Source organism: Salvelinus namaycush, chromosome 2 (genome assembly GCF_016432855.1).
Source record: "Salvelinus namaycush isolate Seneca chromosome 2, SaNama_1.0, whole genome shotgun sequence".
Lineage (NCBI taxonomy): Eukaryota > Metazoa > Chordata > Actinopteri > Salmoniformes > Salmonidae > Salvelinus > Salvelinus namaycush.
The window spans coordinates 35,607,336-35,620,689 of NC_052308.1; the positions used below are offsets into that span (position 1 = coordinate 35,607,336).

At 43.3% G+C, this 13,354-nt stretch overlaps 1 protein-coding gene across 1 annotated transcript in view; it reads right to left on the bottom strand.

Annotated features, from left to right (window-relative positions):
- Positions 1-434: 434 nt before the first annotated feature.
- Positions 435-13,354, bottom strand: part of LOC120062251 (lysine-specific demethylase 5B-B-like) — a 32,482-nt gene continuing 19,562 nt past the window's right edge. Inside the window, exons 18-26 of the mRNA XM_039012080.1 lie at positions 12,904-13,024; positions 11,570-11,925; positions 6,056-6,194; positions 5,582-5,761; positions 5,252-5,410; positions 4,425-4,959; positions 4,071-4,273; positions 1,516-1,773; positions 435-1,309 (exon numbers count right to left, since the gene is read on the bottom strand). Of these exons, the coding sequence (XP_038868008.1) occupies positions 1,175-1,309; positions 1,516-1,773; positions 4,071-4,273; positions 4,425-4,959; positions 5,252-5,410; positions 5,582-5,761; positions 6,056-6,194; positions 11,570-11,925; positions 12,904-13,024 (2,086 nt within the window). The 3' untranslated portion in view covers positions 435-1,174. The remainder of the gene's footprint in view (positions 1,310-1,515; positions 1,774-4,070; positions 4,274-4,424; positions 4,960-5,251; positions 5,411-5,581; positions 5,762-6,055; positions 6,195-11,569; positions 11,926-12,903; positions 13,025-13,354) is intronic.

The window sequence follows — 13,354 nt, forward strand, 5'->3', positions numbered from 1 at the left end:
CGCTAGAAGAAAACAAAATGGTGGAAAATCGAGTATTGGGGAAATAAATGTCGTGTCTTCACTCGCAGTGGTTAAAGAAAATACAGTGGGAATTAAAGTATTTTGATACAAATATGGAACGAAATAGCCCAGCATCATAGCGTGCGCTTAATACATTTTGAAATATTTTCTTTTATTTGAATGTTAACTGATATTAGGGCTTATTTCAAGTCTTTGGAAGATATCCAATATTTCCTTGAAAGTAATCATGATTAGCCCTCTACACCACTATGGATTATTCTATTAATTCTCAGCCATTATAATCCCATTATGCTTTCTATAATTAAATATCATTCATGTCCATGAGAGAGACAGGTATTAGATGCCTACTTACTAGTAGGCCTAGTTAAGAGTTTGGATAGCTTCCAAAAATAAAAGGACAACATACACTTGTGAGAAAAAAATATTTTATTCCTTATGCAAACTGCAACATATGATTCATATTTACCCAAAGGAGGAAAAAAGTCAAACGATACCAGTTAATTCACACAGTTCCTTATGTTAGCTAGGTTGCAAGTCAAAAACACCACTTTCAACCTACAGCCTAGGAGGGCATTCTATAGGTTCTAGTATAGAACCATTTCTAAGCACAAACATAGCTCAGACGAAAACTGAACTCCTATTAATTAGCAGTTCAGTATTTGCTCAGATAAATAATATTAGCTCTACATGAGAAGAACATGGTTCACATTTCAGATGCATGTACAAAAACTGGGTTCCAAAAATGTTATCCAATTGACTTATTTTGTTTGAAAAATCCCTGTTGTTGTCTTGTTACACATGCAAGTCAGTCAAGTGAAAAAGTCTTGTTTCCTCCACTTTATTCTCCTTCGTAGACAGTTGGAACCTCATGCAGTACAATCTGCATCATGTCATTGATTGGAAAGATGAAATTGATTGGCTGTAAAGCCAGCCACTATAACAAAACGGTGATGGAAGAGCCTCAATAGCTCTGAAAAGCAGTCTGGGCTGGGAACAAGGAGGAAGTAGCACCGTTGTCGCCAGATCAGGAAGGTCAATGAGGAGGCAGTGGGACCAGAGCACAGCGAAGAAAGGAGGTTCACTGGGTGGTTATGCACCCAGAGCTGTGACTTAAACTAAACTGATGATACTTCAAAACCATTCCTTTTGGTCCTCACTCCCTGGTATGGTCTGGCTGTGTGCAGCTGATACAGATGTAGTCCTCTTTTTCAGCCTGCTCTGCAGACACTCCCACGCAGACCTGATGGAACCACTGCTGGCAGCTTCCGTCACACTGGACCCAATTCACCTGATAAAACGAGAGGGGGAAAGAGACACTGGTCAGATTCTGTATTGTTGCTGTATACGCACTTTATACAAATCATACTACATACTATTTTGAATATACTACAATAAGTCTGTTAGTTGATCTCTAAAACAATTTGATACGAGGGGAGGGAAAGCACATTGAAATGACCCACAACATTACGCAGTGGAGGGGGGTGTAATGCTAACCTGTTTCCCCTCTGGCTCTCGGCACCACGGTGCAGCGCACAGGGTGAAGTCTTCATCCGAGTCCGACAGGGAGAGGTCAGAGTGGGTGGCGGTGGGTGAAGAGGTCCCCTTGGCCTCCTGGCTCCTCTCCTTGTTCAACTTGGGCTTCTTCTTGCGGGGCTTCTTGGCTTTGTCCTTGCGCTCGGAGCCCACCTCCTCCATGTGCCGCTTGGTCCTCTTTCCGTTCACAGCCTCCTTCTTGGGACAGGCTACTCCATTCTGGTAACAGTAACCACACATGAAGGTCATACATAATTAGAACACTAGAATGGACATAAACCTTCTTATGATGGTCCAAAGATCAGCCATGTTGGTCAGAGAGTTGGTCAACCATGATTTGCCAGTGCTGTAGTAATTTATCGGCACTATATGCGTGTCAACTAGCTAGCCGGCCAGTTTTAGAGGAATAATTCCATAAATGTTTTCAAATTAACCGCCAATATGCCAACATTCCATTCAAACAATGTAGTCAATCCACAGCCATACACTGGCTGAAATCAGTTGATAGGATTTAGACATGTTGTAAATGCAACAAGTACTGATATTGTATCATATAATAGCACTCAGCTTTCAAAGAAAACAAAATCCGAGACATTTATGTTCTGTTTACATATATTTTACAGGCCATTTATACAGAAATGTTTATATAAAACCTGTTTACTATAATTCCATTACACAATTTCTGATCCATCGCATGCCTTTTATTTTCCTGCATAAGTCAAAGCAGGAAATGCCTCTACTGCCCTTCATTCCAATTACACTGGTTTTGGATTTCTCGCTGACCAAGATGGCTGCCATTTCCACCCAGTTATGAAACTTTGACATATCCCCTCTAGTAATTTAATATTGAACTCGACCAAAACAATGGAATTGCCATGGAATCTTGTGGGGGAAAGGGCCATGGGGGAATGATCCCGTGTCTCCTCAGAGTACCACAGTACGAGTCATAATACCCATAAAACCTAATGGTCCAACAAAGAAACGGTTCTAATCGTTTTTCCACCATTCATTTTTCCCATAGGGGATTTTGGTAACACTTAAAATAAGGTGTTTCGCCTCCCGGGTGGCGCAGTGGTCTAGGGCACTGCATCGCAGTGCTAACTGCGCCACCAGAGTCTCTGGGTTCGCGCCCAGGCTCTGTCGCAGCCGGCCGCGACCGGGAGGTCCGTGGGGCGACGCACAATTGGGCTAGCGTCGTCCGGGTTAGGGTGGGTTTGGCCGGTAGGGATATCCTTGTCTCATCGCGCTCCAGCGACTCCTGTGGCGGGCCGGGCGCAGTGCGCGCTAACCAAGGGGGCCAGGTGCACGGTGTTTCCTCCGACACATTGGTGCGGCTGGCTTCCGGGTTGGAGGCGCGCTGTGTTAAAGAAGCAGTGCGGCTTGGTTGGGTTGTGCTTCGGAGGATGCATGGCTTTCGACCTTCGTCTCTCCCGAGCCCGTACGGGAGTTGTAGCGATGAGACAAGATAGTAATTACTAGCGATTGGATACCACGAAAATTGGGGAGAAAAGGGGATAAAATTTAAAAAAAAATAAAAAAAATAAAAAATAAAAAAATAAGGTGTTTCGTGTAGGCTTAACCTGGTGTGATATTTTGATAACCGTGCATAGTTTTGATAAGTCACCTTGTCCGAGAGAGATTTACATGGTTATCAAAATGTCACGCCAGGCTAAGCCTACACGAAACAGACCTTATTTTAAGTGTTTCTAAAATACCCTATGCGAAAAACTTTTGGAACCATTTGTCTGTTTGACCGCTAGGTTTTATGGGTATTATGACACCTCCATTGCACCCCAGCAAAATAAATCTACATTTCGGCTATTCTTTATATGTGTATTTCACACGATGTTGACGTAAAAATCTGAGTATAATGCTTGTATGGATGTCAACCCCAACACGTTCATGTCATCGTTACCAATCATCTGCATTACAGTTAAAAATGACTACCATTAACGATTTCTGTATGCTAACCAAGTGATACGAGCGGGAGTTAGCATTTAGCAGTCAGTCTTCTAAACCTGAAAAGGAACAACTTCTACATGTTATGCAGCGAAACCAGCCAAATCTAACTTAAGTAAGCACATTGTGGACCTGTAACAATACATAAATCATGACGGATTTGATGAATATCCACTTTGTTAGATCAGATTTGTTGAATGTCTGCATTCCATTGACTCCTTTACCACATCTATTAGGATCTCTAAAGTCATACATATGAATGTGATGTTTTGGTTTGAATAATGTTTGTTTTGTAACTTTGTCATCTTTTAATCATTAGATGTTTGTTTTACCATCGAGAACCACTTTGAAAATAAGTGTTTTCATTCATGCTTTTAAGTGCCATCCTCTGGGATCCAATGCACATCTTGTCGTATTATTTATTACCCAAATAAAAGGGAAAAAATTAATGTCAAACTGAAGGACACATTTTCAGAAACTTCATCAATATAACCATTATATCAAGTGGTTAGCCTGCTACCTGAGCTCTGCCTTAAAGTAGTAGACTAGTATGTTACCTGGTTGTGAGGGGGGCTCCCTCCCTGAGAGTTGTGCTGGTGTTGATCCTGCTCTGTGCTGTGCTGTGGAAAGGGGCTGTCTGTGTGGTGGTGATGGCGGGGGTCCAGTTTAATGAGGGACCTGTACAGCTGCTGGGTCTCAGGCAGAGTCACCTGTAGCAGGAAGCCCTCTACCATCAGCTCCTCCAGCTCAGAGCTCAGTCCTGAAACAAACACCAACAATACGGCTCAACACAGCCCTTTCAGGAATATATCTATATTTTTTAACGTGTCATTAATTTGATAAATATGTTAGAAATGTGACTTGTTCTGAGAGGTTGGGGTATTAGATGTTGTTCCTAGCCCGACACTGACCCTGCAGAGGAATGCACTGGTGCTCCGTGTAGAACGACATGCTGTTTGTTTCCTGAGTCAGAGACGGCGCCCAGGTTGGAATAGACGAGGCCCAGCGCTGATGTGATGTTGTCACAGCCACCCCCTGCCCCAGCTCCCCTTCGGCGGAGGCCTGCTGCACGCGGTGCTGCCAGCGGACCGTCCTCTCGATGAGGAAGCGTAGGGCGTCACCCTCAGGCAGCCGCACCCGGATGCGCTGCAGGAAGGCCAGCAGGGGCAGCACCCGGTCAAGAGGGGGTTTCTCCGAGAGTTGGCACTGGGGGCACACCCAGGCCTGGTTGGGCAAGGGGTCCTGGTTAGAGCCTAAGACACAGCTGCGGTGGAAGGCGTCACGGCAGAGCTCGCACTGCAGCATGGCACCTGACGGAGCCTTGTGGCACACGCACACCCTCAATGCCCCGCAGTCACCGGCCAGGAGGAGCTTGGACTCGTTGGAGGCCCTAAGGGCCAGCAGACTCTCCATCTCCTTCTGACGTACCTCGGCCAGAGTGGCCATCTACAGAGAGGGGAACCAGCACAGGTTGGCGTGACAACACGCAATACTCACTACATCAACATACATGTAACCAAACAGCTACAGTATATGGAATACTGTATCAAACCATACATACATTTAATCATGCACCTTCATATCATGGGTCCTCATATCAATTTAGAGGGGTTCACTGATTGCAATAGCTGGGTGTAGTGGGTGTCTTTAAAATATAGTGGAACTTAATGAGTTCAATGGTCTGCTTTTGGTTTAAAAAAAAACATGTACGTAGACAGAGAGAGAGAGCAGCACGTACAGCAGAGGCGGAGTCCTTGCTCTCTGAGAGGGCCCTCTCCACATCACTCAGGCAGTCCAGCCTGGCGCTGTTTCTCTCGCTGCACTGGGCCGCATCCTTTGCCCTTTTATACTTTGACTTCTGAGGCTCCGTCCCAACCTCACACCGGGGGCACAGCACCTAAACACACAAAAGACACTGAGCCAAATCCCAAAAGACCTCAGGATCTTATGAGTGATTCTAAGACGAACACCCAGATGGCACACCATTTACTTTATAGTGTACTACTTTTGACAACTCCTAAGGTGTCTGATTATGTGTATTGGCATTAGATTGTTGTAGATGGTTTACCTCCAGCAGGGAGTAAGCAGAGTTCTTCATTAGAAAGGTTTTGGCAGCGCTCTCCTTCCAGGCCTGCACGTCAAACACCAGGGAATCAAGTCGAGCCAGGGGGTCCAGCCAGACTGGGATGGCCTTGGCCCGGGACACCAGGTCAGTCAGGGTATCCAGCACAGGGATACGGCCTCCCAGCTACAAACAAACAAACACAGAAAGACAAGCATATAGATACTCTTATAAGAAATCTGGCTTTCTTTCCTTCTCTCTCGCTTTTTTCTTTTCGGTCTGGCTAACCAGAAGCAGTTGTATTGTTATTTAAAAAGATACCAATATAGAATAAAACTATATTCATTCAGAAATGTTTCCAATTACATGGGATCATAAACTAGAATGTGGTGCATTGCTTTTGCCCAGGGCTATTGTCAAAGACATGGCACCTTATTCCCCATGTATTGCACTTTGGGACATAACCTAAGAGGCTCATACCTGTAGGGTCTCTGCCTCCTGAAGCCAGTCTTTAGCCTGGTCCACCGTGTCCTTCAGCAGCAGACAGTTGGGAAGATAGGCAGGGATACTAGCCACCTCCTGCAGAGCTTCCACAAGAGTTTCCACACGGTGACGTGGCCTGGAGATAATAGAAGCTAGGTTTAAAAACAAAAAAATATGCACAGTACTGCTTTTATCTTCAGTGTCAAGTTCTGTCAAGACCTTTTTATATCTTCCCCAAACCAGGTGGTACAAATGAGTCACTCATTTCACAGTTCATATGGCTCTACAGTAGTCACTTATCACATTAGCACTAAGGAGTTCTCTTTTCAGACGAGTTGAAATCTAACTAAACCAAGACAACTCTTTGAAGCAATGTTGCTTATAAAACAGTGGAATTAGTGCTCGGTATACCATGTTACTCTATTCAAAATGTTGACTGAAGTTCAGTTGTTAAATAATGACCTTATGGTCCAAGATGTCTCACTTTAGGCCACAGTTTACCCTAATGGCTATGGGCCCATGCTCTGCTACTAGCACCTGTGTAAACTGTGGCGTAAGCCAGCAGAGCAGAGCACTGTCCCAACCCACTGATCCAGTTAATACACCAGGAAGCAGCTTTCAACTCCAAAATGCAAACCTTGCACTTTTCACTCTCTGCTGACTGAACTTCTAAGCAGCTTTCGCAAGGAAGGTGTCAGTGCTATTTATGTACTATTTCAGTGTGCCTTATTTAGTTTTACGAGTCTCAATCAATTTTATTTAACTTGTTTTGTGTATCTCGTAGCCATTTCCTAATGAAAACATTTATATTGCTTTACTACTGAAGGGGGGCAAAAATGACTGATTTAGCCTCGGTTACAAACAGTCTCATTAGGAGCACTGAGAACAAGATTTCAGTCTTTGGAGCATAATTTGCAGTGGGTGTCTCGTGTGTGTTCGAACGTGGGAAGCGTTTGTACATTCACTCTGCCAAAACAGTTAGTCACTCACCCTTCTATACAACTTGAAACAGTTTAACCAGGTCCTATATCCACAAAGCTTGTCAGAGTAGAAAATTGGTCATAAGTACTGAGAAGAGACACTTTACTTCTACTCTTACGGGTAAAATATAAAAACTATGCACGAAGCCTCTACAAATAAGGAGTCCCACCTACTCGACAGATATTTAGGAGAGCTGTCCTAACCAGTTAAGAGCTACCAGCAGGTGTCTTGATTATAGAAAAAGGAAGCGAGTCAGTGGTTCCTGCGCAACAGACATGCAATTGCTTTGGAGCTGAAAGAATGTTCTGATATTTCTATATGATCAACTCATAAATAATACAGACCTACATGCAACAGTATCTCTTGTGCTTTTGACAAAGATTTTACATGATATGCCTAAATAGTTATAACCACTAGGCTAATAAATAATTACATTTTTATTTTGATTATTTCATTAATTTACATCATGTTATCACTTTGGAGTGTATTATCACATTGTTAAAAAAGATGGCCAAATTGGTCAAGCCTATACACTTTAAAATTGGCCAATTGACAGCATCAAGGGCCTGTGTGTTCGGGGATTAATGATAGACCTTTCAAAATGTTTTATGCAACATTATCGGCAAGTAATTTATTGCCTACTGTGCCATAAGCCATTTAGCGTGCCGAGTGTTGATGCAGCGGTAATATTATCAAAATTCCACTTCTGGGTCATTCTATGAAAATGGTCAATCTGTTTAACCAAAATGTATTAGTCATCCTTTAACATTATAAATCAACATAAGTTACAGCTTAATGCATTTTTACAACAAAACATTTAAAAAAAATGCTTGTACTGCCTTTGTCACTGTTGTTACCTATAATTTACATGACAATTCAGGCTTTCCAGAATGTAATTGGATTATTTAATTTGCATACAGTATATAATGAAAGACAGAAAAGGCTAATGATAATATATATATATTTTTTGATTAGTAACAATTTACTTCACACAATATAACTTTACACAGCTGTTTAACACCAGTGACCAGTAAAAGACTATTAACATCAGTAGGAACAGTAACGGTTACAGCAGTGACAAATATGCAGACAAGATGGCATAGCTAAGATGGCAGCCACAGTAGTTCAAACCACACTTAACACTAGAACCGCCAAGACTATCAATCGCACCGTTTTCAATTTGTAATTTCAATAAAAACCTTGAACCCACCTGTCCCTGACTTTTCCTAAATGTCTTTTTACACTATCAGTACTTTGAGAAAAATATCATAAGATGAAACTTTCGCATTTCATCCTTAAAAAAAGTGCACAACAATCAAAATGACTGTATGCATATTTAACATTAGAATAGTTGCGCCTCGACGAGTACCAATAGTCACCAGTCTAATAAATCCATTTAATATACACAAATCAAAAATATCCATTAATATTTTGTTTAGAAAGGTCATAAAAAACACATGATACCGTTACGTTCCCCAGCAAGAAAACCAAAAATGTCACTCAAACAGAAGGGGGAACTAACAAAGGTTCACTGACCAACAACCAAAATGAAAAACATGACTCACTGAAAGTTGACTAGCAACAACAACTGGAACCTAAAAAAGACACCCACCATGTGTACCCACTAAATTTGCCCAAGACGCAAATAAAAGGAAACCCACACAAATTAAATACAGGAAGAAACCCAAATAAGTGAAGTAAAACAAAAATCAGGGAAATCAGATTAAGGATTGTTTTTCTAGAAATCAAAATGAGGAGAACCAACTAAAGGTGTCAGTGCATGCTCGGAGTATGTGTACTGGTAATCTGTCTAGCACTTCGGCCTTGTGAATGTTAGCTACGAAGAGCATGATCACACAGTCATCCAGAACAGCTGGTGCTCTCATGCATAGTTCAATGTTTCTACCCTCGAAGCGCGCATAGAAGGTATTTAGCTCTTCTGGTAGGTTCGCATCAACTGGACAGCTTGCAGCTGGGTTTCCCCTTTGTAATCTGTGATAGTTTGCAAGCCCTGCTACATCCGACAAGCATCAGAGCCAGTGTAGTAGGATTCGATCTTGGTCCTATGTTGACACGTCACCCGTTTGATGGTTCATCTGAGGTCGTAGCAGGATTTCTTATAAGCGTCCTGATTAGTGTTCCGCTCCTTGAAAGCGACAGCTCTAGCGCAGTGTGGATGTTGCCTGTAATCCATGGCTTCTGTTTGGGAGATGTACATACGTGGGGACAATGTCATCGATGCACTTATTAATAAAGCCAGTGACTGATGTGGTAAACTCCTCAATGCCGTCGGATGAATCGCAGAACATATTCCAGTCTGTGCTAGTGAAAGAGTCCGGTAGTTTAGCATCTGCTTCATCGGACCACTTCTGTATTGAGCGCGTCACTGGTACTTCCTGTTTGAGTTTTTGGTTGTAAACAGCAATCAGGAGTATAGAGTTGTGGTCAGATTCGCAAAATGTATGGCGAGGGAGAGTTTTGTATGCGCGTGTAGTAAAAGGTGATCTAAAGTTGTGTCGCCTTAGTTGCACATGTGACATGGTAAAAAAACATTTTTTAAGTGACCGGCCACTAGGAGAGCATTCTTGTTTGCTTATGGCCCTAGACAGCTCTTTGAGTGCGATCTCAGTGCCAGCATCAGTTTGTGGTGGTAAATACACTGCTGCAAAAAAACAAAAAAAAGTAACTAGTAGCGTTCTCCTGGCATCTACCAAACCCAGATTCATCCGTCGGACTGCTAGATGCGTGATTCATTACTCCAGAGAAAGCGCTTCCACTGCTCCAGAGTCCAATGGCGGCGAGCTTTACGCCACTCCAGCCAACGCTTGGCATTGCGCATGGTGATCTTAGGCTTGTGTGCTGCTGCTCGACCATGGAAACCCATTTCATGAATCTCCCGAACAGTTATCGTGCTGACGTTGCTGCCAAAGGCAGTTTGGAACTAAGTAGTGAGTGTTGCAGACGATTTTTACGCACTACAGCACTCACCGGTCCCATTCTGTGAGCTTGTGTGGCCTACCACTTCGCAGCTGAGCCATTGTTGCTCCTAGACATTTACACTTCACAATAACTGCACTTAGTTGACCGGGGCAGCTCTAGCAGGGAAGAAATTTGACAAACTGACTTGTTGGAAAGGGGCATCCTATGATCAGCAAAAAAAAATAAAAAATAAAAAATAATAATAATTGTACAATTGGCCAGGAGACCAGAAAACTGCCACCATTCCCTCCGGCGCCATTACGGTGCTGTCCAACCCAAGGAAATCTGTTACATACTAGATTCCTTACATATCGCAAATCTCAGTTTTGGACGATGCCGACTTTATGACCAAAATTATCCTACTTACACTTTGTGGTAAATTGAGACACGGGAATAAATGTTTGACTCATATCGATGCCACATTGGCTGTCTTCAACCAGAGAAGTTGGTTTTTCGGTTCAGTTGCGCTTGAAAAATGATTTATTACTCAAGTCAGGAAAGAAGTCTACAGCCCTGTCTCAGGTTGACTCCTACTACAGCTAGGTGTCTACAGCCATGTCTCGGGGCAAGAAAGAAAGGTGACAACTGAACCAAGAGTTTTCCATGTACATTGTTTCATGTAGAATAGAACCATTACAAACACCTCTTTCATGACAGACTGACCAGGTAAAAGCTATGATCCCTTATTGATGTCATTTGTTAAATCCACTTCAGTGTAGATGAAGGGGAGGAGACAGTTTAAAAGATGGACATGGATTGTGTATGTGTACCATTCAGAGGGTGAATGGGCAAGACAAAATATTTAAATCCCTTTGAACAGAGTATGGTAGTAGGTGTCAGGCGCACCAGTGTGTGTCTCATGAACTTCAAATTCAAATTTGCTGGGTTTTTCACACTCAACAGTTTCCCATGTGTATCAAGAATGGGTGGGGGACCAAAGGACATCCAGCCAACTTGACAACTGTAGGAAGCATTGGCGTCAACATGGACCAGCATTCCAATGGAACGCTTTCGACATCTTGTGGAATCCATGCCCCAACGAATTGATGATGTTGAGGGCAAAAGGGTGTGCAACTCAATATTAATAGTGTTCCTAATGTTTGGTACACTCAGTGTATATAAACCCTGGATTGCTGATGCTATGTCTTTGCCATTGAGTGGCTGAATGGAATTCTACAGTATTTCAATTAAATGTTAAGGACAAAATTACATGCATTTAAGTATTTTTTGTTGTAGTGGGGACAGTAACATCAGTAATATCTAAAAATGATACTTTAAGGAAAATGTTTATATATTTTCAGACATTTATGTTAAGCTCACATAATATAATGTAAAAAAGTATGCATTAAGGTGTCTGTAATAGAATAATGTAGACATTAATAAAGTTTTTTCTATAGCTTCCAAAATATTTTCTACAATGGTGATGAGTGCCAAGATGGTGGCTTAAACACAGCGCCCCCTATCAGTCATCTAGTGTATATATAAATCATTGCATATTCAATTACAGTACTGTCTAAGCCACTCGCCCCTCCTCGTCAATCTGCCTCTCACCTAGCCTCCATGAGGCGGAGCGCCCGCTCCTCCCAGTGCTCCGACATGGTGAGCAGCTCCTGCAGGTGGGCCATAGCCCTCTCCACTGAGCCGTGTGGGGCCAGGCCCACCCCCTGGTCTATCAGCCTCCGCATGGTATCCAGACATAGGCTGTGGGGCCGGACACTGGCCCCCTTAACCCCGTCTAGCCAGCGGGCCTGCTCCAGCCTCTCCCTGAGCAGGGCCAGCTGGGGAAGTTCCACATCCAGGCCCAAGCTCAGGTCCAGCAGGCCCTGCAGCGCCGCTGGGCTGGGGGCCTCGTCAGAGAGGAGCTGCTCACTGCTCTGCTGGAAGTCATCCACACGGGTCAGCAGGTCCTGGGAGAAATACAAGCAGGTTAAAGCACTAATCAATTAAAGTTGTTGTTTTTCAGTGTTCTCCTGGTCCTAAAAGACTACGGTGGCTTGTTGGTAGGCTTTTGTTCCAGCCTAGTGCCACATCAAGTAATCAATCAACTCATCAAGACTGCTGAGCTGAGTCAGGTGTGTTAGTGAAGTGAGAAACAAAGTACTTGACTTGTTACTGTGGTGGTAGTAGGTCCTCCGGCCCCAATCACCATGCATTTACTTTAATGTCATTTAGCAGACACTCTTATCCAGAGTGACTTACAACCAGTGCATTCAACTAACATGCTGACCACACCTCTCGCACGTGCGTGCGCCATCATTCGCATGTTGATTTTGTCCACCCACACCAGACACGATCAGGACACGCAGGTTGAAATATCAAAACTCTGAACCAACTACATTCATTTGGGGACAGGTCGAAAAGCATTAAACATTTATGGTAATTTAGCTAGCTAGCTTGCTGTTAGTAGCTCATTTGTCTTAGGATATAAACATTGGGTTGTTATTTTATCTGAAATGCACAAGGTCCTCTACTCCAACAATTAATCCACAGATAAAAGGGTAAACAGAGTTATTTTCTTGTAACTTCTCCTCCTTCAGGCTTCTTTTTTGGACTTTATATGATGGTTGGCATCCAACTTTAAGGTGCATTCCCACCACCAACTGGACTGGAGTGTGGACCTCAGTTTATCTTTCAATCACCCACGTGGGTATATGCTCCTAAAAACCAATGAGAAGATGGGAGAGGCGGGACTTGCAGCGCGTCAAACGTCACAAATAGAACCAAGTTCTATTTCAGCGCCTGGCTACGCAGACGCTCGTTGACGCGCGCGAGCAGTGTGGGTGCAATGATTGAATAACATGTATGTGTACATTTATTTTTGGTGTGGTCAACATGTAAGGTAATTAAGACAACCGTATATCAAGTAAAACCTTCCTGACGCCTACCTTGAGTAAGGGGGCCTGGCGGATGCTGCAGGGTAGGTTGTGCAGCTGCCTGACAAACGACCTGAGCTCCTCCACTGTCAGCAGGTTCTGGCTCTGGGACTTCCTTCCACCTGAACGATACCTGACAACAACACACTAGATCAGAGACATGGCTAACATTCAGGGCACACAAGCTGAAATACATTTTCACTAAAGCACATTTGATCTGCGATAGATTTGCATCCTGTCCAGGGGGTGTACTTATACATCAAGCTGCCTTTGGCTCCGACACTATAAGCTGTTTTGGCTTGTCAGGCCAAGGCTTGTCCAAAGCTACTTACTTACATTATTGCTTTCAGAATTAGCTACCATTTGGTTAACTATGTGGCTAAGAATACAAGAATCAGGTGTGGTAAAGGATGTTAACTAGGAATGCACAATATATCGGTAAGCATATCGGACGATATTAGCG